Genomic DNA, 25,926 nt, shown 5'->3' with positions numbered 1-25,926 from the left:
TTGTTATATAAATCTAATATAATGCTGGCAGTTCCAATTCTAGCTGGTGTAAGAAATTACAGATAACTGCACGCAAATTCCATTCCAAGATACACATCTAAAAGAGCTCATTCCTAAAAAGGCTTATGTATCATAAGGTAATACGTTTAGGACTCTAAACGTATAATCTTGATTCAATCGTTAGTATGGGAGCGGCAGCAGGACATCAAGGATCAATACGAACAAAGGGTCTACATGACTGCAGTTACCATTTGAAGTGACCATTTGGTTGATAACAATTGTAACAATATCAAGACAAGGTGTACGTGACCATGATTAACATTTAAAGACATCCGGCTAGACAACAAGGTGTAGCCCAGCCATTTGGGAGACACTCAGTTCTTACGCACAATACACATTCAAAGCAGAACCTCTACAAAAAGGGAAAACAGTATAAAATGCTTGAGCAGGATTTGTCTTACGGACTCCGATGAACCCAAAGTACTTCATGTATCTTGGAATATATACTATACTGGAATAAACTTCTTGTTCTTCATTAAGATCTTCACCATCAGCATCTTATTTTCACACATTTTTTATTTCTTACACTGGGTTATAACATAGGTTATAAATTTGTTTCACACCTTTTGTGCTTTTTTCCTAATCAGCATTACAGCAAAAATCAGAACCAGGTTTATTGGCCAAGTGTGTTAATGTTGACACACACAAGGAATTTGGTTCTAGCTGTTTGTATAACAATAATGTCTTAAAAAAACATTTATAAGTGTTTAACCTGCCTTCATAGCCTCGTTAGCTTGTGATCAACCATATGAATTATGATTAACCATATGAATTATCTGTATATGTATCTGTACTCGGAGTGGGGCCTAACCCGGAAGTAGGCGGGGCTTGTCTTGAAATGGGCGGGGCTTTAACCGGTATGTTATTTTAAGCATGCAATTGATATGGGTTGATCAGAAATTGTTATATTTATTGCTGATTAGAAAAATATTTACAGGACAGCATCAGGATTGAGCTTCAGATCAATGGTTTTGATCACGATAGCAAACGAACTATATTACAGAACAAGTTTTGCAACAATGAAAACAAAACAATGCAGTGCAATTATGAAGTAAAATGTAATGAACAACATAACTTTCTTTTTTAACTTTTCATTTTTTTATGATCAGTGTGATTTTTTATATTTTTTTTTTATTTTTTTGGTTCTTTTTTATTTTTTTATTTCCACACCAGGTGTGTGTGTGTGTGTGTGTGTGTGTGTGTGTGAGAGAGAGAGAGAGAGAGAGAGAGAGAGAGAGAGAGAGTGAGTAAGAGTGAGCACGAGAGAGATAGAGAGAGAGAGAGCAGGGGGACTGTATTCTCCACTGGCGTCCCACAAGGCTCAGTACTTGGTCCTCTTCTTTTCTTCCTGTATACTCACTCTCTTGGTGAAGTTATTTCCTCACATGGGTTCTCTTACCACTGCTATGCTATGCTTTGCCACCAGCAGCACTTCAGTCTTGTCTTTCCTGCAGAAAAAGAAATCGGCTATGCCAATGAGGACACATTTACCATCAGGTGATGTTAAATGTGCAGGTGATGCTAGTTGAAGTGTTTCCTGAATAAGTAGGTCTTCAACCGCCGCTTGAAAATATCCAGTGACTCAGCTGTCCGGACCTCTAGGGGAAGTTCGTTCCACCACCTTGGTGCCAGTACAGAGAAGAGTCTTGTACTATACTTGCCTCTTACCCTGAGAGATGGTGGAACCAGTCGAGCAGTGCTGGTAGATCGGAGGGTGCGGGGTGCAGTGCGAGGAGTGATGAGGGCTTTGAGGTAAGAGGGAGCTGGTCCATTTTTGGCTTTGTAGGCCAGCATCAGTGTTTTGAATCTGATGCGTGCAGCTACCGGAAGCCAGTGGAGGGATCGTAGCAGCGGGGTGGTATGCGAGAACTTTGGCAGGTTGAAAACAAGCCGTGCAGCTGCATTTTGGATCATTTGCAGAGGACGGATTGCGTTCATAGGTAGACCTGCCAGCAGTGTGTTACAGTAATCCAGTCTAGAAATGACAAGAGACTGAACAAGAACCGTGTGTCATCGCCGTGTTCACATGGGAAAACACACTCTAAAATGACTCAAAAATAAAATAAAGTCAAATTCAAAGGTTAACCAAAGCCTTTCAAAACGTTTTGTCTGCGTTTTGCTCACAATCAGTGATATATTTTTTCAGAAGCTTTCTACTTGCATCATCTCTTTTTTTTTATTGCAAAATGACAAACACAAAATACACATTTTAATCAATGCCACACAAACAAGAGTTATCAGTCACATATGTTACCAGAAAAGAAAGAAAAAAAAAGGAAAAAAATTACAAAAAAATTAATTCTTTTAAAATATCACGTTTTCTGAGCTTTTTTGTTCTTTACTTTCTCCAAAAGAGTACTGTATAACTTCAAATCATTTATAAAATGGGACAGATTTGGTTTACAAAGGGCCCACTTTGTTTTGTGTATATGGTTCTTTCCTAATACAATAAATAGCTGTATAATATATTGTTCATTATTTTCCAAATTATCTCCCTCAAAATAAAAAAACACATCACATACACCAATTTCTACCACACAACCCAATTTTCTACTAATTTAATTTTCCATATCTTTCCAAAAAAGTCTTGAGTAGATACAATGATAAAACAGATGCAAAATTGTTTCTTTTTCCTGACCACAAAATTCACAAGCATAAGAAATATTAAGCTTAAATCTTTCCAAAACATGTTTAACAGGATAAATCCTATGTAGAATTTTGTAAGACACCGCCTTAATTTTATTGTTGACACAAAACTTTTCAGTATTTTCCATGTTGCATCATCTCTCTTCTCTCTGTTTTCACGCTAGACGCTGACGTCATCCGCTTGCTTCGTGTTTGCTCTCCTGATTGGTCAGCAATGAACTCACCTCACATTTTCTTAAAGGAACATTACTTAACTAGATTTGTAAAGTTCGTCGTGACAAACTTTGATGTTGGCTTTGATGAGGCAAGTATTCCCAAAGGCCGGTGCTTTTTGGAGGCGAGTGGACATAAGGGACAGTGTTTAAGGGACAGAAAGATAGGGTGCCAAAACATTTGGAGGCAAGTGGAGACGAACATGTGACGTCATCCGAATACTCCTGAGGAAGTTCCCCTCATTGGGCTGAGTGTTTTGATATATCACATGCCCATGTTGTGCAAAGTTTTTTATTTTCACGTGCATCACGTGACGTCATTTGACGTCATCAGAATTCCCCTCATTGTTCTGAGTGTTTTGATATGTCACATGTCCATGTTCTAAAAAGTTTTTTGATTTTGCATATTTTGGGGGCGGGGCTGCGGCACAACCGAAAGGCCAGTCGGTACACCAATTTAAAACTTTGTTCAGAGTATCACCCTAAAGGAGCTGGTCGAGTTTGGTGTAGATAGTTCAAAAGTGTGCCGAGTTATAAACGTCCAAAGTTTATAATGGGAGTCTATGGAAAAAAGGCCAATTTGAGACCCGGTACCGGAAGTACCGGTACTCGGATCGCTTAGAAAAGTAATAGCAACAAACTTCAGACCAGGGACTAAAACATATCCGAATTTGGTGCATGTGGCTCGAAAGCCCTAGGCCGCATTAAATTTTATAAGAGGTAAAAATAATCTCTAAACATCTGTAACACATGGATGTGTATTTGTGTAATCAGTGTGATGATGTGATGATATCTCTGTGTTGTGTGTAGATGCTGAAGGATTTGACTTTGGATTGTAAAAGATGTTAAAGTGTGAAGTTGTAGCTGAGAGGATAAAAGGATGTGATCAGTCACAGTTATTGTTATGGATCTTCTACATCTGAATATGAATGATTCAGCTCCCAAACTGCTGGAAATGTGGGACGTGTTCTAACGCTTCACCTCCATAACTGATTTATCCTGGAAAAAAGGTCTGAGGAGAGACTCCTGTCATACACCAGACCTGGTGAGTATATTACCCTTAATGCTGAAAAACACAACAAGACAGAATTACAGACACATTTAAACACATTGCTTATGAACAACAGAAGCATAAATACACACATCAGATGTGACATTTTACAGCACACAGTGAATATTACACAATATCATACAGTAAAGAGACAGTAAGTCAGTAACTCACATCAGTGTCTCCAGTTTACAGTGTGGATCCTTCAGTAGATCAGAGAGCAGCTTCACTCCTGATTCTCCTGGATTATTAGCGTTCAGATCCAGTTCTCTCAGGTGTGATGAGGAGTTTGACCTCAGAGCTGAAGCCAGAGCAGCACAACCTTTATCTGTAATACTGCAGTCCCACATCCTGCAAGAAAGAAAACCTTCTCACACTTAACACACTCAGTTTTAGTATTGAAAACATGAACTACACAAAATCTTTATATACAGTACATTTACTCTCCATCTCACACACACAACAATGACAATATATCAGATCACTACAATTACAGTTACCACAGAGGAGAACTGGATGTTGTAGTGTTTATTAAAACTGTGTGTGTTTGTGTGTGTGTGTGTGTGTGTGTGTGTACCTCAGTTTCTCCAGTGTACAGTGTGGATTCTTCAGTCCATCAGAGAGCAGCTTCACTCCTGACTCCTGCAGTTTATTGTCACTCAGGTCCAGTTCTCTCAGACTGGTGGAGTTTGAGCTGAGAACTGAGGACAGAACTCTACAGCTTTTCTCTGTCAGATTACTCCGACACAGACTGGAAGAGAAATGATGAAGTGTTTGATTTATAGTGAAATGAGGTGTTTCCATCAGTGAGAAATAAAGTGTCTACCTGAACACAATGAGCTGGGATACAGGTTAGAAATCTGGGTGTAATAGTCGACTCTGACCTCAGCTTTGTTCCTCACATCAATAATATCTCTAAAGTCACATTTTATCATTTGAGGAACACTGAAAGAATTTGTCCATTTTAATGTAAAGAAGAAACAGAAAAACTTTTTCTACATTCAATCATTCCAAGTAGATTAGATTAATGTAACGCTCTTTTATGTATTTCACACAAAAACCCTTTATACATTACAGTTAGTAACTAAATCACTCCTATTGTACAGGAACTGTACTGGTTACCTGTGACATCCACAATCATTTTAATATCATCTCAAATATTTATTTATCATCAACAAATGCTGACTTCCTTAAGGTGAATTTTAATAAGAAGACGCTTCAGTCAAACTGCTTTTAGTGTCGCTGCTCCCAGGATGTGGATCTCACTCTCAGTGTTTATCCATCAGTCACCTTCACTAAATACATTTACAAAGCAGCTTAAACACAGTGTGTGTGTGTGTGTGTGTGTGTGTGTGTGTGTGTGTGTGAGAGAGAGAGAGTGTGTGGTGTGTGTGTATGTGTGTGTGTATGTGTGTGTGTGTGTATGTGTATGTGTGTGTGTGTGTATGTGTGTGTGTGTGTGTGTGTGTGTGTGAGAGAGAGAGAGAGAGAGAGAGTGTGTTGTGTGTGTGTGTGTGTGTGTGTGAGAGAGTGTGTGGTGTGTGTGTGTGTACAGTATGTGTGTGCAAATTGGCCCTGGCCAATTTTCTGCCCTAGGCAAGATTCCACCTGGTGCCCCTGGAATCACAGACAATTGTGTTCCGATCATTTTGTTCATGACTGCACAGCTTTGTCCTGTTTTTCTTTATTTTGAAAACACACAAACTATATAAAAAACTATATTACGGAGACCTTGCTTTCCTTGCCTTTCTTACAGCAATAAAATATATATAATAATTATATAAATAAAATACTTCTCAGGGGGGGGCACGGTGGCTTAGTGGTTAGCACGTTCGCCTCACACCTCCAGGGTCGGGGTTCGATTCCCGCCTCCACCTTGTGTGTGTGGAGTTTGCATGTTCTCCCCGTGCCTCGGGGGTTTCCTCCGGGTACTCCGGTTTCCTCCCCTGGTCCAAAGACATGCATGGTAGGTTGATTGGCATCTCTGGAAAATTGTCCCTAGTGTGTGATTGCGTGAGTGAATGAGAGTGTGTGTGTGTGCCCTGCGATGGGTTGGCACTCCGTCCAGGGTGTATCCTGCCTTGATGCCCAATGACGCCTGAGATAGGCACAGGCTCCCCGTGACCCGAGGTAGTTCGGATAAGCGGTAGAAAATGAATGAATGAATGAATGAAATACTTCTCAGGTAATAAATAAAAATAATAATTTGCGCGCATGGGCGCCCCTAGTGGTGGGCGGCGCCCTTAGCATTTGCCAATTCTGCCTATGCGCAGGGCCGGCCCTGAGTGTGTGTATGTGTATGTGTGTGTGTGTGTGTGTGTGTGTGTGTGTGAGAGAGAGAGTGTGTGGTGTGTGTGTGTGTATGTGTGTGTGTGTGTGTGTGTGTGTGTGTGTGTGTGTGTGTATGTGTGTGTGTGTGAGAGAGAGAGTGTGTTGTGTGTGTGTGTGTGTGTGTTTGTGGTGTGTGTGTGTGTGTGTGTGTGTACAGTATGTGTGTGTGTGTGTGTACAGTATGTGTGTGTGTGTGTGTACAGTATGTGTGTGTGTGTGTGTACAGTATGTGTGTGTGTGTGTGTGTGTGTGTGTGTGTGTGTGTGTGTGTGTGAGAGAGAGAGAGTGTGTTGTGTGTGTGTGTGTGTGTGTGAGAGAGAGAGTGTGTGTGTGTGTGTGTGTGTGTGTGTGTGTGTGTATGTGTATGTATGTGTGTGCGTGAGAGAGAGAGTGTGTTGTGTGTGTGTGTGTGTGTGTGTGTACCTCAGTTTCACCAGTGTACAGTGTGGATTCTTCAGTCCATCAGAGAGCAGCTTCACTCCTGAATCCTGCAGTTTATTGTTACTCAGGTTCAGTTCTCTCAGACTGGAGGAGTTTGAGCTGAGAACTGAGGACAGAACTCTACAGCTTTCCTCTGTCAGATTACACTCACACAGACTGGAAGAGAAATGATGAAATATCAGAACACTGATCTCAAACACACAAACACAGCCATAATCCAGCTAAAGTTGAAGATGTAACAGAAATGTCAGTGTGTTTGTGTCACACACACAAATCAGAGGACAGGACACCACATCAGCACATTTACAGGAGCAGGGACGTCTTTCTGCACTCCACAATCTCTCAGCTACAATTTATTATAAGACCATTAGGTCATGTACATAACACACACATGTGAGAGCGAGCAGCCTACAAACACTACACTCTGATCTGTGTTCAAGTTTCTACAACCAACACTGCAGATACAGTGCATTTTATTACAGAAAATAAAGAATTATACAGCTGTACACTACCAGTTAATAACATGACAATACTAGTCGTACTTTACACTCAGTTATATGTTGGATTTCACAGAGACACTAAAACAGTTGGTGTGTGTTGTTCTCTGTGCTCGTACAGGTACAAATCTGTCACCTCCAGACCTCTGATTTTACACACACACTGGTTCAGGTGTTTGGTGTGGACCTGAGTACAGGTGGTGTGTTCACATACGTCCAAACACATCCAAACTATAGAGAAAGATTACAGTTTTTAACCTTATAAACGATTCTTGATCATGATTTGTATTTTTTATAAAATATACATGTGTAAAAATCTCTCTATCATAAACAATGTAAATGAAGGATATTAGAAAGAACATTGTACTGTTTACTACAGATGTCACTGTTACTATTTCAACACAACTTAGTGAACCCTTCTTTCTCCACAGAGTAAATGGGATCATGTCTTTCATGCCTCCACAACTGAGAAGTGAACGTGGGGTTTTCTTCTCAAATCTGAGCTCCTTCCCTGTTTACAGAGTGACGTCACATCAGCACGACTGCACACAGCATCAGAAATAAACAAAGTCAAACTTCTTACCTTTAAATGAGTGACACTGTATATACACAAGTATTAGCTTTAGCTGGATCAACATACAGACATTTGTTTGTTAAATCTAAAACACTGACTATACACATAGCAGGAAATCTAACCCACCTTGTAGGTAAAAATCTAACACAACACTACTGTGTGTTACACTAAAGGATTTGTGTAGGTGGGCTTCAGGTGGCTATAAGTGACATGGTAGAATGTAGTGTACCAATGTGTAATATTTTATCAGTACATAATGATGAACAGAGAACAAAACCAGTCTGTTACAACGTTGTACATCAAAAATATAGATTCACTACAGCTGCTTATAAATACAAACACAGTCCACTGCTTAAAATCTCCAAAATCCACAGAAAGTTTCTATAGAACGAAACCTGACGTCTCTTCAACAGTGACGGTGATAAACCTGACCGACCGTCACGTGCAACCGTCTTTGTGTTCACCGTCTGTTTTTACCACATCCACCATCTTCTGATGCAGTGAACCAGACAAAAAACTGTGTCTATAATTCAACCACAACAGATTAACAACAATCACGACCCAAGAACAAGAATGTGATCGGTCATTAACAGTTTGGTGTCTTTGTCGAGCTCCAAGTAGAACAAAACAGGACTTTTTAATAACAGCGGTCACGACACTACACTCACCTGTGACACATTATTCATCCTCTCTCTTTTTACCTGCTTGTACACTTGATAAGCAAAGAAAAAAGAACCCCATCAAAATAAAAGTCTTCATATAAAAAGTCACATTTAAACTCCATCCTCTACAAACAGTTCAGTGTTAGAGAAAGAAAATCTTCATCACACATCTGAGTTAGCTGCCTAGCTTGTTTCTAACATAATAAGAAGATAAAGCTGAACATTTTCCCACTTCGTCTGTCCAATGTGTCGAGGTCCAAAATGATGATTGATGTTTTATTTACCACGAGCTCAGTCCTTGGTAAAGTTTAGCAGTAGTGCAGACTGAAGGAGACTTTTGTTTTTCCTTCGTATTGGGTTAAATTTTTAAAAAGCATTTATGTTTTATTTTTATTAGAAAGAAGAATTGAGGAAAAAAGCCATGACAGAGTGAATCTCCCCACAACACTGTGTCACTGTCAGGGATCAGCGCGGACTTTTGCTGAGCCTTCTCAATAGTAGTGGTGGAGACGACAACTGATGCATCAGTTGCTTTGTCCTTGATGACTTCACCCTCACTGGTGCAGTCTTTTGGGGAGGAGGTATCTGTGCTTGTTTGAGGGGCAGCAGATGAGGAGCTGGAATATGCACTCGCTTTAGCCTTGTTCCACACGGTCATAATCTCTTTCAGACAAACAGGTTTTTCTGATAGAGGTGGAAAGCCTTCATAGTACATTTCCACCTGGTCTTTAGAAGAAGGTGATTCAGCCAATTCAGGTGATGGAGATTCATCTGACTTCTTTATTGTTTGCTTTTCTTTTTCTGTAACAGAATGAATCCGCCTTTAGAACCAGCAGACCCAGCAGGATAGCTTCCAGCTCGGACCGGCCTTTTTTTTCCCGGGGAAGGACGCCGCTCCGTTTCCGGTTTCTCCGAGGAGGACGTCGCCTCACCACGTTCGTGGAGGATGTCGCCATCCTGGTTGGCCCCCCTTTTTTTTTGGTGCCCTGTGTCATCGCCCCGAATGTTTCCGGTGAAGGACGCCGCTCCGTTTCCGGTTTCTCCGAGGAGGACGTCGCTTCACTTTGTCCACGGGGGGTGCTGCAGGCCCGAGGCGGAGGATCCTTCCCGCCCTCCCGCCCTTTTCCTCAGTTCGTCGTGGCGAGGGTCGGGCCGCGGTGCGTCGGGGGATGCTGCTCGGCACTACAGCTCGGCGGTGGACGTCACTCGGCCCTACAGCTCGGCTGTGGACTTCGCTCGGCCCTTCAGCTCTGATGCGGACGTCGCCTCGGCCCTTCAGCTCGGCTGTGGACGTCGCTCGGCCCTCTCTGGCTGCGCCGCCGTGTGCCCTGCTCCCCCCACCTGCCTCGCCGTGTGCCTTGGCTCCCCTCGCCTACCTCGCCGTGGTCCTTGCTCCCCCTACTGGCCTCGCCGTCGTCCTTGCTCCCCTCACCTGCCAATCGCCGTGGGCCTCGCCCCCCCCTCCTGGACCTTGTCGGGTTTTGGCGCTTCGGGAGCCGCGCCTTAAGGGGGGGTTCTGTCAGGGATCAGCGCGGACTTTTGGACACGTGCTAATGTTTTTGTTATTGGACTGGAGGAGTTTGAGCTGAGAACTGAGGACAGAACTCTACAGCTTTTCTCTGTCAGATTACAGTCACACAGACTGGAAGAGAAATGATGAAGTGTTTGATTTATAGTGAATTGAGGTGTTTCCATCAGTGAGAAATAAAGTGTCTACCTGAACACAATGAGCTGGGATACAGGTTAGAAATCTGGGTGTAATAGTCGACTCTGACCTCAGCTTTGTTCCTCACATCAATAATATCTCTAAAGTCACATTTTATCATTTGAGGAACACTGAAAGAATTTGTCCATTTTAATGTAAAGAAGAAACAGAAAAACTTTTTCTACATTCAATCATTCCAAGTAGATTAGATTAATGTAACGCTCTTTTATGTATTTCACTAAAAAACCCTTTATACATTACAGTTAGTAACCAAATCACTCCTATTGTACAGGAACTGTACTGGTTACCTGTGACATCCACAATCATTTTAATATCATCTCAAATATTTATTTATCATCAACAAATGCTGACTTCCTTAAGGTGAATTTTAATAAGAAGAAGCTTCAGTCAAACTGCTTTTAGTGTCGCTGCTCCCAGGATGTGGATCTCACTCTCAGTGTTTATCCATCAGTCACCTTCACTAAATACATTTACAAAGCAGTGTGTGTGTGTGTGTGTGTGTGTGTGTGTGTGTGTGTGTGTGTGTGTGTGTGTGTGTGTGTGTGTGTGTGTGTGTGTGGTGTGTGTGTGTGTGTGTGTGTATGTGTGTGTGTGTGTGTGAGAGTGAGTGTGTGGTGTGTGTGTGTGTGTGTGTGTGTGTGTGTGTGTGTGTGTGTGTGTGTGTGTGTACCTCAGTATCTCCAGTGTACAGTGTGGATTCTTCAGTCCATCAGAGAGCAGCTTCACTCCTGAATCCTGCAGTTTATTGCCACTCAGGTCCAGTTCTCTCAGACTGGAGGAGTTTGAGCTGAGAACTGAGGACAGAACTCTACAGCTTTCCTCTGTCAGATTACACTCACACAGACTGGAAGAGAAATGATGAAATATCAGAACACTGATCTCAAACACACAAACACAGCCATAATCCAGCTAAAGTTGAAGATGTAACAGAAATGTCAGTGTGTTTGTGTCACACACACAAATCAGAGGACAGGACACCACATCAGCACATTTACAGGAGCAGGGACGTCTTTCTGCACTCCACAATCTCTCAGCTACAATTTATTATAAGACCATTAGGTCATGTACATAACACACACATGTGAGAGCGAGCAGCCTACAAACACTACACTCTGATCTGTGTTCAAGTTTCTACAACCAACACTGCAGATACAGTGCATTTTATTACAGAAAATAAAGAATTATACAGCTGTACATTACCAGTTAATAACATGACAATTCAACATGGTGAGATTCAACATGGCAGCACACTGAACACAAACGCAAACACTAGATTACCATTGAATTCATTCATTTATCAAAACAACTTTCGCTATACTGGATAACCAACCTTGTCAAGACTCGGACAACCTGCTCAATTGCATCGACAGCTATTTCTACAATTTGGATACCATGTCAGAACCAAACAAGAAAATACGCAAACGGGATTCATCCACCGAAACAGACGAGGAAATCACAGTCGAGGTCAGTGTACTCGCATCCATAAACTCCAAACTTGCCATACTCGAACTTCTCCATACAGACATCCGTGATCTGAAAGCTAGTTTCGAATTTTCTCAATCCCAAATCGAAACTTTAATGCAAGAAAACGTCGAACTAAAAGCAACTGTATCACATCTCTCCACTCAAGTCACAAAACTCTCCAAAGAAAATCAAATTATGCAAGAAACCATATTGGACATTCAGTGTCGCAGCATGCGCGATAATCTGATATTTTCAGGAATAAACATACTTCCACAAAATACACCTGACGACCCAGAGAAGGCAATAAAACAATTCATGCATGACTCTCTTAAACTGCCCGCAGCAACACTTGAGGAGATAACTTTTCACCGAGTTCACCGTCTTCCATCCAAAGACCCCAAAAAGCCACATCCAATAATCGCTAAATTTGAACACTACAAACACAAAGAACTCGTTAAAAGCAGAGGAAATCGATTGAAGAATACCATGTATGGGATGTATGATCAGTTTCCCAAACAAATTCAAGACCGCAGACGAAAACTATTGCCGATAATGAAACAGTTCCGTGAAGAAGGAAAGTGAGCTACATTATCGGTAGATAAACTTTACGTGAATGGAATACTCTATCGCGATTCAAACATCACTACGTGGCTATAGTTTAACCAAGATTATCATTGCTCATCCTAACACTGACTGTTCCATAATGCATTTTACATTGCCATATAGATAAACCTGTTATAAATTTAATTTACCATGCCAATAGCTATTAATGAATTCTTATTATACACCCTGATGTCTCCTTATACTTTTTTTCTTCTTCTTTTTTTTCTTCTCTCCTTTTGTTGCCTTTTTTTAATTTTATTTATGTAATTTTTTTTTTCTCTCTTTTTTTCATTTATTGCTACAATGTTATATCTGCCTCAAGCATCACATGCATTGTGTCATTATCTCTATGTATTTTTTATTTCTTTTTTTGTTAATCTTTACTCCCTCTATCTGCCTCTGACATGGTCAGAATTTCTATTTGTGTGTGGTATTTGTATATATGTCTTGTCTATCTATGTTCAGTGTAGTATTTATATATCTATCGTGTCCATCCATGTATTGCGTTTGTCTATCCCAGCTGGGGAAACCTTCCACCCCTTCTACAGTATATATCATGGCTACCTACTTTAGGTACAAATAACACATTCTACACACTACCTACTTTCAGCCATGCAAACACTTAACCTAATAACATGGAATGTACGTGGCTTTCATACTACTTCTAAGAGAATTAAAGTAATCAACCACCTTGTTAAATTAAAGGCAGATATTTGCTTTTTACAAGAAACACATTTAACAGATAAAGAACTACAACACATCCATTTCAAACAATTCGACAAAATATTTTCATCTACATTTAACAGTAAACAAAGAGGCGTTTCCATCTTGATAAATAAAAACATCAGCTTCACTCTCAATTCTTCAATCTCAGACCCAGAAGGAAGATTCATTATCATCAATATATCTATTAATCACTTAACTTTCACACTGGCAAACATATACGCATATACGCATATACGCCAAACAGTGATGACCCACTTTTCTTTCATAACCTTTTTTCTTTGCTGTATAACACCACAAATCTCATAGTAGCTGGAGATTTCAATACTGTTCTCAACCCATCACTTGACCATACACACAACCACAGCAACACACGAACTGGTCACTCATCAGAAGTAATTAAACAATACATAATGGACTATGGCCTTAGCGATAGCTGGAGAGCAAGGAACCCACTACTAAGAGAATATTCTCATGTTTCTTCAGCACATCGTTCTTCCTCTAGAATAGATTTCTTTCTTGTTATAGCAACTCACTAATTCAACAGATATCAGAAAATACTATCCATTCAATTATTATCAGCGACCATGCCCCTGTATCTTTAACATTAAACATCCCAGTACAGAAGAAAACTTTCACAAGATGGCGCTTCAACACTTGAAGACGCTTCTCTCCTAGAAGACCCCAACTTTAACACCCTTATAAAAAGAGAGTGGGCATCCTTTCTGGAAATCAATGACTCTTCAGAAATCTCACCATCAACACTTTGGGAATCAGGCAAAGCAGTCATGAGAGGCATAATTATATCATATTCATCGTACAAGAATAAACAGCATCAACAATTGGAAAACACTCTTGAGCAGAAAATTAAACAGCTAAGTAATCAACAGTCTACCGCCGCATCTGAAGAAGCACAAACCGAAATAAAGCAACTAAGGACCCAATTGGATAGTATCATAAACAAAAAAACACAGTTCTGTATACAACAACTCAAATATGATAAATTTCACCTCAGTAATAAAGCAGGTAAATATCTGGCAAATATGCTACAATATAAAAAAGACAAGTCACTTATCACATCCATTTTGGACTCTTCTGGTAAAACTACACAGGACCCTCAAGAAATTAATAACACCTTTTGCCAGTTCTACAGCTGTTTGTATTCTCCCGGCACTCAACCTTTACAATCAGAAATTGAATCCTTTCTTAACACTCTGGACCTTCCCTCATTAACCACAGAAGAATCAAACTTTTTAGAACAACCCATCACCGTTGAAGAACTCAGCAAAGCATTAGAAAACATGCCAAACAACAAATCACCTGGACCCAACAGACTATCGGCAGAATTTTACAAACACTTTTGGGATATTTTAGCACCAACTTTTAATAGATTACTCACAGAAATTCAAAGTACATCTACCATTCCCACACATATGAACACAGCACTTATCACTGTCTTCCTGAAACCAAACAAGGACCCAACACATCCCTCTAGTTATCGCCCACTATCATTAATCAATACTGACCTGAAAATTATCACAAAGACTCTAGCAACCAGGATTGAAACAGTCACTAATTCATCCAGACCAGACAGGCTTCATCAAGAACAGAAACGCAACAGATAATGTTCGCAGACTCTTCAACCTTATCAATATCGCACAAAGACAGCCACAGGAAACCATAATTGCATCATTAGACGCAGAAAAATCATTCGACAAGGTCAATTGGACATTCTTATTCACCACCCTCCGTAAATTTGGTTTTGGAAACTCATTCATCCAATGGATTACAACCCTATACACTTCCCCAAAGGCAACAGTTGTCACAAATGGGATCACTTCACCAAGTTTCACCTTGCACCAAGGAACTAGACAAGGTTGTCCACTCTCTCCATCCCTTTTTGCCATATTCATAGAACCACTTGCTGTAGCAATACGCCAAAACCAAAAAATTAAAGGAATTCAAGTCAACAAATCTCAACACAAAATTAGTCTTTATGCAGATGATTTATTATTATATTTACAAACTCCATCCCAATCACTCCGCGAAACATTCAACGTCATTAATGAATTCTCTCATTATACAATTAATTGGAACAAATCAACTATACTTCCGCTATCAGGAGACGGTGTGGACTCTGCAATTCATGATCTCTCCTTCCCCTTTAACATAGGCAACATCAAGTACTTAGGTATTTCACTCTCCCCTAAGATGTCAGAACTATACAATCTCAATTATGCCCCACTTCTCAAGAGTATAGAAGATGATTATAAACGATGGAACAAGCTCCCACTTACACTCATAGGCCGTATCGCAACAGTTAAAATGAAGACTCTCCCACAGATTAATTACCTATTCTCAATGATTCCGACTACTCCGACAGACTATTGGTTCAAAAAACTAGACTCTCTCACCACTCAATTCTACTGGAAAGATAAAAAACCGAGGATAGCACTTACAACACTCCAAAACTCAAAACAGTTAGGCGGACTTGAAGCACCAAATTTCTTGCACTATTACCTGGCAAACCAACTACAGCACTTATATAAATGGACTCAACAACATACATATTCCAACTCATGGCTTGATCTTGAGCAATTCAATTCAATTCAATCGACCTTCCCTTTTTACCACAGTCAATCCAAAAACTAGATTTCTATAATAATATTACAATTTCAACAACTCTGGCAGCCTGGTGGAAAACCATAAATTCTCGCCTGTCTGTCTGTTTGTCTATGTCTGTCTCTGTCTGTTTGTTTGTCTGTCTCTCTGTTTTTCTGTCTCTATCTATCTGTCTGTCTTTGTCTATCTGTCTGTTTATGTCTGTCCATGTCTGCCTGTCTGTCTGTCTGTATATGCGTACCTAGCTGGTGTGTACCCCCCTGAAATCCCTTTTTCTTTTAATTTTTTTATGTTTGTTAAATCTTCATATGAATAAAAATAAAGTTGTCCTCCGAAGTCGGGGGGGTGGTGGCTGGGCCAAAAAAAAAACAAAAAAAAACAAAAACATGACAATACTAGTCGTACTTTACACTCAGTTATATGTTGGATTTCACAGAGACACTAAAACAGTTGGTGTGTGTTGTTCTCTGTGCTCGTACAGGTACAAATCTGTCACCTCCAGACCTCTGATTTTACAGGTGTTTGGTGTGGACCTGAGTACAGGTGGTGTGTTCACATACGTCCAAACACATCTAAACTAAAGAGAAAGTTAGATTTTTTAACCTTATAAACGATTCTTGATCATGATTTGTATTTTTTATAAAATATAGATGTGTAAAAATCTCTCATCTATCATAAACAATGCAAATAAAGGATATTAGAAAGAACATTGTACTGTTTACTACAGATGTCACTGTTACTATTTCAACACAACTTAGTGAACCCTTCTTTCTCCACAGAGTAAATGGGATCATGTCTTTCATGCCTCCACAACTGAGAAGTGAACGTGGGGTTTTCTTCTCAAATCTGAGCTCCTTCCCTGTTTACAGAGTGACGTCACATCAGCACGACTGCACACAGCATCAGAAATAAACAAAGTCAAACTTCTTACCTTTAAATGAGTGACACTGTATATACACAAGTATTAGCTTTAGATGGATCAACATACAGACATTCGTTTGTTAAATCTAAAACACTGACTATACACATAGCAGGAAATCTAACCCACCTTGTAGGTAAAAATCTAACACAACACTACTGTGTGTTACACTAAAGGATTTGTGTAGGTGGGCTTCAGGTGGCTGTAAGTGACATGGTAGAATGTAGTGTACCAATGTGTAATATTTTATCAGTACATAATGATGAACAGAGAACAAAACCAGTCTGTTACAACGTTGTACAACAAAAATATAGATTCACTACAGCTGCTTATAAATACAAACACAGTCCACAGCTTAAAATCTCCAAAATCCACAAAACCTGACGTCTCTTCAACAGTAACGGTGATAAACCTGACCGACCGTCACGTGCAACCGTCTTTGTGTTCACCGTCTGTTTTTACCACATCCACCATCTTCTGATGCAGTGAACCAGACAAAAAACTGTGTCTATAATTCAACCACAACAGATTAACAACAATCACGACCCAAGAACAAGAATGTGATCGGTCATTAACAGTTTGGTGTCTTTGTCGAGCTCCAAGTAGAACAAAACAGGACTTTTTAATAACAGCGGTCAAGACACTACACTCACCTGTGACACATTATTCATCCTCTCTCTTTTTACCTGCTTGTACACTTGATAAGCAAAGAAAAAAGAACCCCATCAAAATAAAAGTCTTCATATAAAAAGTCACATTTAAACTCCATCCTCTACAAACAGTTCAGTGTTAGAGAAAGAAAATCTTCATCACACATCTGAGTTAGCTGCCTAGCTTGTTTCTAACATAATAAGAAGATAAAGCTGAACATTTTCCCACTTCGTCTGTCCAATGTGTCGAGGTCCAAAATGATGATTGATGTTTTATTTACCACGAGCTCAGTCCTTGGTAAAGTTTAGCAGTAGTGCAGACTGAAGGAGACTTTTGTTTTTCCTTCGTATTGGGTTAAATTTTTAAAAAGCATTTATGTTTTATTTTTATTAGAAAGAACAATTGAGTAAAAAAGCCATGACAGAGTGAATCTCCCCACAACACTGTGTCACACACAACAAAAGATGAGGAACTTCAACATAAAGAGATACTTGAAGGACATTAGAGTGTTTTAATATTTACTTTTTATATTTTCTATCCATATTGATCCCATTTTGTCAGTCTGATGTTTTTCTCATCTGTGAGAGTTTTGTTAAATGTCACTTTCAAAATAAACAGAAAAGAAAAAGTCTTTCACTGGTGTTTAGTTCAGAAATGTCTTTAGTTCTTAAATGCATGCAGTTATTTTGTAGAGATATTTTACATAAATTTTAGAGAACACTTAATTTTTCATGATTCATATATAAAAGCTATAAAATGACTCATATGATGTTATAAGATTTTGTCCATGTGGCCCAGCCCTCAGTTCAGATATAACATGTTAGTGTAAAAAGTGAAACAATCTTCTGTAAAAGTACCAGAGGTTTGTTTAAAGATGATTAGAGGAACTATTAACTAACATTAATCCAAACAGTGCAGTTCAGTGTTACATTAAAATAATAAACCATGCAGTAATACAGTTATAAATAAAAATACTCACACAGCTTCTCTGGAGGCTTTGACCACTGGCAGCAGCCTCAGAAGACATTCATGTGATGGATCATATTTACTCAAATTAAACACATCCAGCTCCTGTTCTGAGGTCAGTAACACAAACACCAGAGCTGACCACTGAGCAGGAGAGAGTCTGGTTCTACTGAGACGATAGAGACCTCCTCTGTTCAGGTAAGTTTGTACTTCCTGCACTAGAGAATGATCATTCAGTTCATTCAGACAGTGGAACAGATTGATGGATTTCTCTGGAGATGGATTCTCCCTGATCTTCTCCTTGATGTACTCCACTGTTTCCTGTTTGCTGTGAGATCTGCTTCCTGTCTGTGGCATTAAGTCTCGTAAAAGTGTTTGATTGGTCTCCAGTGAGAGACCCAGAAGGAAGCGGAGGAACAGGTCCAGGTGTCCATTCTCACTCTGTAAGGCCTTGTCCACTGCACTCCTGAGGAGATCAGACAGGTTTGACTTCCTGAAAAGATCAGACAGATCAGAGGTTTGATGTTCTGTTACATTTCTGCTGAAGGAGAGAAATGTGTATAAAGCAGCCAGAAACTCCTGAACACTCAGATGTACGAAGCTGAACACCTTCCCCAGGTGAAGCCCAAACTCCTCTCTGAAGATCTGGGTACACACTCCTGAGTACACTGACACTACTCTGACATCAATGCCACTCTCTCTCAGGTCTTCCTCATAGAAGATCAGGTTTCCTTTCTCCAGCTGGTGGAAAGCCAGTTTTCCCAGTGCCATGATACTCTCTCTGGTCTGCTGAGGATCAGGGTCACATTTCTGATGGTACTTTTGGTCCTTGTGTTTGATCTGAAAGATCAGGAAGTGTGTGAACATTTGAGTCAGAGTCTTGGGGATCTCTCCACCCTCTGCTTCACCCAACATTCTCTCTAGAACAGTGGCTGAGATCCAGCAGAAGACTGGGATGTGGCACATGATGTAGAGGCTTCTTGAAGACTTCAGGTGTGTGATGATGTTATTGGCCAGGCTCTGATCACTGATCCTCTTCCTGAAGTACTCCTCTTTCTGAGGATCACTAAAGCCTCGTACCTCTGTTACCTGGTCTACACACTCAGGAGGGATCTGATTGGCTGCTCCTGGTCTTGTGGTTATCCAGAGGAGAGCAGAGGGAAGCAGATTCCCCTTGATGAGGTTTGTCAGCAGCACATCCACTGAGGCTGACTCTGTCACATCACACAATATCTCATTCTTCTGGAAATTTAGAGGAAGTCGACACTCATCCAGACCATCAAAGATCAACACCACTTTGTAGGAGTCACAGTCTATTGATTCTAGTTTTCTTATTTCTGGGAAAAAGTGATGAAGAAGTTTCATCAGACTGAGATTTTGCTGCTTCATCAGATTCAGCTCTCTAAAGGGAAGTGGAAACATGAAGAAGACGTCCTGATTTACTTCTCCTTCAGCCCAGTCCAGAATGAACTTCTGCACAGAGACTGTTTTTCCAATTCCAGCAACTCCTTTAGTCAGCACAGTTCTGATGGACTTGTCTTTAAAGATCTCATTACATTTGATGGGTTTCTCCTGTGTTGCTGGTCTCCTGGACGCTGCCTCAATCTGTCTCACCTCATGTTCATTATTGACGTCTCCACTCCAACCCTCTGTGATGTAGAGCTCAGTGTAGATCTCATTCAGAAGTGCTGAGCTTCCATGCTGTGAGATTCCTTCATTAATTCTTTTAAACTTCTCTCTCAGCTTGGACTTCAACTTTGGCTGATACACAGAGTCGAGTTCTAATAAACAAAGTAATAACTAGTTTAGTAATTAATAATTTTGATGGAAATTCCTTCAAACACTTCTGTTCATTCCTGATTGATGTACTAAATATTACTGAAGGAACAGAACCATTGTACAGAGTAACCACAAGCTGGACCACAAACAGAACAGAAAAGCAGCAGATTTACATGATACTAAAATTACATTTAAAACTAAAAGTGTTCATATCTAAAACTATTTCCTCTCTCTAAAGTGAAGCTGATGGAATAAAGTCATGACTCAGAGCTCTTACTGTTGTGCAGTGTGTTAGCGAGATCTGTGTGGTTCATGTTCTTCAGGACGTGCAGTGTGATCTTCAGCGCTCCCTCTCTGACACTGTGCAGATCCTCCTCATCCTCCACCTCCCTCTCAGTGCATGCTGGGTAATCTGGACTCAGGAGCTTCCTAAACCTCTTCAGCTCATTCTTTATCAGAGTGATGACTTTGTGTTCCAGCTCCTGGTTAGAAACACACAGGAACAGATCTAAATATTATCATGTTACACAGTGAGAGAGGCTTTTATTTTATCAAAAGAAGAAAAGTCTATTTTTATTATCACATTTAAAACTCATACAACTGATTACCCTTAATGCTGCTGCACATCAAGACATGACAAGGGATCACAACACACACATTACACACTTTAAAAACAACACACACACCTTGAATATAGAGTCCAGCTGATTTGTGCTGATGTTTGATTTTTGTGGTCTGTGAACAAACAAAACCCATCATGTAATATGGACTATATGTATTCATAGCTGCACAAATCACACACTAATAAATACAGACACAGATATTTAACACTATCCTCTTAACACAATACACTGATTTCAGGATTTCCTAACTGACACCAACATGTTTAGAAACAAATGTTTGAATAAAAGAATAAAATCTTTATATTGTCATTAATGTCCCAGGTGTAAATGTTCTTCTGTAGCACCACAGACCCTCCAGCTCAGGGACTGCAGACTGAACTGAACTCTTAAAGCACTTTTCCTCACTGCCAGTCCGAGAGCTGCAGCACTGCACAGTTTAGTGTTTTACTGCTTCAACACCTGATAAAGCTCATGAAGGGCTTCATAATGAGACGAGTGAGTTTGATCAGGTGGAACACTGCTGTAAAACACCTCACTATACTGACCTCACATCAGTAGAACTGGCTCTGTCTTTGAAGGTAACTGGAAGTTCCATTGACCAGTCACTCTTCATGGACACACAGCTGGGTTCTGGTGAGTCTGATCTCTTTCCCTCCATCATTCTAGAACAGAAATATCAGCAATAATTAATACTCAGGACTGTTAAACAATGTGTTCATCATTAAACACCAATAATTCCATCTTTTTAATTCAGATCCAGTCTGTACACTTATTCAAACAGGAGACAGGCCTCATAAGTCAGGAATTACACTGATATCAGGAGTCCCAATCACAGCTAACAGACTCAGCTGGGTCTTAAAGCCTGTAGAGTTCACTGACACAAAGCTATGCTGCTCTTATGCTCCACATTACAGTCCTTTTTACTCTTCTCTCAGTGAATGATTTGTCTAAACTGTTCCTAGATCAGATCAGTGATATATTCACTGCTATTAAACATCTTAAAGCAAAGTTGAGTTCCTGTGTTAACTAGTGAGTGTTTAGAGATACAGATGTGTTCCCATGAGACGGTGTGTATTTATTGCTGGTGAATGTAAAAGTAAGTCACCTCTCGTCTTTCTTTAAGTCCTGTTTTCCAGACACACTCATGTTGGAGGTCATGTCTCCTTCTCCAGATTACAGCAGGACACACGTTTACTTCACTCCAACATCGGTGTGTTAAATTAAACCCTGAATCAGCACAGAGTTCACTTACAGGAAATAGTCACACTATCAAGTTATAAAACAACCTGTGTACATTAAAGCTTCAGTACAAACCCACAAAACTCTTCTGCATCTAGTGTCACTTCAGTGTGTTTATATATTAGAGCTTTAGATACTCACTGTGTTTTTACTCCTGAAATCTTTTAGTTTTCACTCCACACAAAATGGAGCTGCTGACTTTCACTTTAATTACAGTTTATACTGCAGAGGGGCGAAGGTCAGTGACACACACACACACACACAGTCCCACCCACATATGCAGGGCTCTCAAGTTTTGAAGTTTTCACCCCCCCAGCAAACACACACACACACACACAAATAATAATAATAATAATAATAATAATAATAATAATAATGGGGGAGTTGTGGTGTTTGGTAAGGATCACTGCCCGCAATTTAACCAAAGTATTTGTTTAATTTCCATTTATTAATTTGTGTGTGCGTGTGTGTGTGTGTTTGTGTGTGTGTGTGTGTTTGTGTGTGTGTGTGTGAGAGAGAGAGAGAGAGAGAGAGAGAGAGAGAGATTATGACTGGTGGTGTTTATTGTAAGTGTTTGTTGCCTTTTTGGACTCCTTTATCATGTGTAATGTTGCTCCCATATAAAACAGTTCAGCACAAGCCCAGACATTTTTAGGGACATGATTGAGGACAATGTCCCGTCCAGAGACAAGCTGTTTCGTGTTGAGGTTTTGTTCAAACCGACCATCGAAATATACTCTCTCTAATGAATGTTTTTTTTTGGTTGTTGCTTTAAATCTTACCCAGATACAATAGTGCTATTTTCTGATTGGCTGTTGTGTAGCCTCTTGTTTTGATTGGCTGATAAGTGTCAGGCTCGACTAAGAGCTCCAGGGGAGACGCGCTTGGTTCCTGCTCGGTTCCATAGAGACAGCGGTGCGGACTGATACATTTTGGGTGCTGCAGCTTATTAAATATATGATAAATAGTCCGTTTTTCTGCGTGAGAAATAAGATGTGTGGTGGGAGCGTGACAAAAGACCAACATGAGGGACTGTCACGTTAATGTGTGACACTTTAGAGCTCTGAAAACAGAATTAGAAATGAATAACTGAACATCATTAAAACCGCCCCTGCCTAACCCTAACCCTAACCCTAACCCTAAACCCTAAACCCGTACCCTAATGTTTAGAACCCTAAACCTAATTCTCAACCCTAAACATAACCAGAGATTTAAAGTGCGCTCATAACCCAAACTTTTTGAGCCCTAGCCCTAACTTTTAGCCCTAAACATAACCTTAGGTGTTGTCTGAGGTCGGAACCCTAATTTAGACCGACCTTGAACCCTAAATCCCGAACCCTAATTTTAATGAAAACCCTATTTGGGGACTTCCGGTTGGGCCTTGAAGGGATGTAGACGTGTCCAACTGAGCTCTCCCACATGAACCTTAAAATTCGTCAACAAGACACTTTTTTCGTTGTTTTCGTACCCCATTTCTCTTCCTATCCACACGATAATAAAACAGTTTGTATCCCCCTCCAATACTACGTACTCTGCTCCCCTTCCCCCTGGTCTCCTGCACACACAGTATATCTACCTTCCTTCTTTCCATCATGTCCACCAGCTCTCTACCTTTCCCTGTCATTGTACTGACAGCAAGAGTCTCTATTGTCAGACCTATACTCCTGCCTTTCCTCTTCTCTCTCTGTCTACGAACCTTCTCCCCTTCTTCTTCCTCGACCAACAGTGGCCCAATTTCCGCCGGCACCCTGTAGGTCATCAGCGCCCGTTGCGGTCGTTGTTAACTTGGGCTTTGAACAATCTGGTTTGGAATTCCTATTTGCGATTTGCATATTTAAATTTGGAATCCCTTCCTGACACAAGCCTCACTTTTTTCCGGGTTTGGGACCGGCACAGAAGTCACTGGCTTGTAACAGCCAAAATGATTATAAATAAGTCACAGCCAAATGATTATAAATAATAGGTGAATAATATCTAATCGTTGGTTAATGTCTCTGCCTTAGGTGTGTCTGGATTTCAGGTGCTGGTGCCCCCCAAGATATATGGTGAGCTGGGGATGAGTGCGGTTCTGAGCTGCAGGATTCAACTGGATGTCGGCCAGAGTCTGACACAGTCCTCATGGGAGAGGTGCCTGCCGTCTGGCTGGGTCACTGTGGCTGTCTACAACCCCGATTTAGGCATCTCAATCCAGCCTGAGTATGAACACCGTATGGTCTACCGCAAGCCTTCCATCCACGATTCCACCATCATACTGAATGATTTAAGATTCTCAGATGTTGGCGACTATAAGTGCAAGGCGACGACTTTTCCTTTGGGCATCGAAAGAGCCTTCACCACCCTCAACGTTCTCTGTGAGTTATAAAGTTTTTTTTTCTTTTTCTTTAAAGCTGTCCTTCTGACTGGTGTAATAGCATTGTGTTATCTGTTTAGAAACTGAAATGATTTGTATATATCGAACATGTAGCTGTCTATCGTTGACATTCACACAGCAATTGTGAATTTCTTGAATTCTGAGAGTTTAGATGTTTCATAAGCAAGCTTTAATTTGAAACTTTTTACATCTGATGTCATCATACTTCATCATACTTCACTAACATCATAAATGTTCCAACACCAAACACGGCAGTGCTCTAATCCAACCCGGCAGTGCATGCCGATGCTGTGCTGCAGTCTTCAGACGTCTAGCTAAAATAACATTTGACTTTTTGTATTGTAACCTTTCGTTCCTCGTCCCCTTTCTTGCTCTCACTTCCTCCTTACCCTGTTTCTACCATCACCTCTTTACTCGTCCGTTCTTCTTCTCTCAGCATTCTGCACTGGGTTTCATTGTTGTTTAAAGCTTTTCACCTTGTTGTCTATATACACTGGAATGCATGGAGTCACAACCTAATGATCCCTTTGTCATATAACTCAAAAGTCCAAATTTAGACAGATGAAAATGTAATAATTAAATGAAAGTATTATTGAAACCTAATAATTAGTCAACAAAGAAAATAGTTTACAAAGCCCTGCATCAATGTTCAAAAAGTTCTGATGATGCCCACAATCCATCCAGATATATTGTGAATTTATCTATTTATATTGTCTTCTTTTGTTTTTTTTTTGCAGCTAATTGGTTAAATTTGGCTAACAATAATCAGACAATTATCTATAATCTCTAGAACCAGGCGACAATTTTTCATTTTAATTTTTTTATTTACTCGAGACCTAAAACTCGAACTGCTGCAGTAGATACAGAACGTAGCTTAATGTAATAAAGTTAACATTCACGGCATTAGATAAGTTTAGACAAGTTCATGTGATAAATACCTGGATGTAGTTGGAATTAACATTCTATTTTTCTTTGTCTAGCACCGCCACCTCCACCACACGAGCTTCACATCAACACCAATGCTGCAGACAGGGCCAGTCCTGACACCAAGCTTGAACCCTGCCACGACATCAATGGTGCCATCCTCTCCGAAAAAGATCGAGAGGAGCGGGGTGGTTTTGAACTGGACAGATCCTCGAATGAAGGGCAGTAGAGCTTTGCGACAGGACAACACCCACCAAAACCTCCAGAACCATCACAACCACAATCAGCACCAGAGCTACCAACCTAACCACCACCCAACCACCCAGCTGAACCACCAACCAGACCACCAGAGCTTCCTCTGCACCCTAAACAAGCACAGGAGCTCGCTGGAGCCTGAGTTCTGCACATGCCCTCGTGTTATAGAAAACGACTTTGTGTTGCACACAGATGGCTCCATGATATCCTGTTGGGAATCGTACATCTAACTAGGGTGGTGCTGCAGAAACTGACTGCTTAAAGCAGCAGAACCCTCTGCAGAAGACATCAAACGTGCAAAAGTATATGATGGTATAAATATAACATTTACTGAAGGACAAAAACAGAAAAAAAAAACGATAAATAGAAAAGCAAATTTTGCACCTTTTTTCCATGGTTCAACTATAATGGTGCGTCACTTTTTTTTGGTTGATGTAAAGGATGGGTAGCAAAAAAGTACACCCTGAGTTGACTGTTTATTAGGGACACCTGCCTTCTCTCTGCACTTATAGGGCATTTAATCAGGTCCACCTACCCTTCAAGTGTTCTTAGTTAATCACGCTCCATATAAAACATAATACAGCGCTCTT

At 40.4% G+C, this 25,926-nt stretch overlaps 3 protein-coding genes across 7 annotated transcripts in view; 1 reads left to right on the top strand and 2 right to left on the bottom strand.

Annotated features, from left to right (window-relative positions):
* Window positions 1-25,926, top strand: part of LOC132863895 (NACHT, LRR and PYD domains-containing protein 3-like) — a 373,784-nt gene that overhangs the window by 138,420 nt on the left and 209,438 nt on the right. The gene's annotated exons all lie outside the window — the stretch shown is intronic.
* Window positions 1-25,926, bottom strand: part of LOC132863894 (NACHT, LRR and PYD domains-containing protein 12-like) — a 164,975-nt gene that overhangs the window by 81,146 nt on the left and 57,903 nt on the right. For 3 of the 4 annotated variants that reach the window (XM_060896959.1, XM_060896962.1, XM_060896963.1), the window contains 2 exons: window positions 10,868-11,041; window positions 6,721-6,894 (listed from right to left, as the gene is read on the bottom strand). In XM_060896959.1, the coding sequence (XP_060752942.1) occupies window positions 6,721-6,894; window positions 10,868-11,041 (348 nt within the window). Of the gene's footprint in view, window positions 1-3,269; window positions 3,985-4,140; window positions 4,318-4,543; window positions 4,718-6,720; window positions 6,895-10,867; window positions 11,042-25,926 lie in introns of those variants that run through there. The other variant, XM_060896961.1, reaches the window with a different exon arrangement.
* Window positions 16,301-22,079, bottom strand: LOC132863896 (NLR family CARD domain-containing protein 3-like). The gene is made up of 7 exons (XM_060896969.1): window positions 21,928-22,079; window positions 21,653-21,774; window positions 21,093-21,209; window positions 20,611-20,659; window positions 20,202-20,406; window positions 18,159-19,926; window positions 16,301-16,499 (listed from the first exon to the last, which is right to left on the bottom strand). The coding sequence occupies exons 2-7, from the start codon at window positions 21,703-21,705 to the stop codon at window positions 16,409-16,411; spliced, it is 2,283 nt and encodes a 760-aa protein (XP_060752952.1). The 5' UTR covers window positions 21,706-21,774; window positions 21,928-22,079; the 3' UTR covers window positions 16,301-16,408.

The sequence above is a fragment of the Tachysurus vachellii genome, chromosome 21 (genome assembly GCF_030014155.1).
Source record: "Tachysurus vachellii isolate PV-2020 chromosome 21, HZAU_Pvac_v1, whole genome shotgun sequence".
Classification (NCBI taxonomy): Eukaryota; Metazoa; Chordata; class Actinopteri; order Siluriformes; family Bagridae; genus Tachysurus; species Tachysurus vachellii.
The sequence above is the reverse complement of the archived record's forward strand: the minus strand, read 5'-3'. Positions and strand labels throughout refer to the sequence as shown.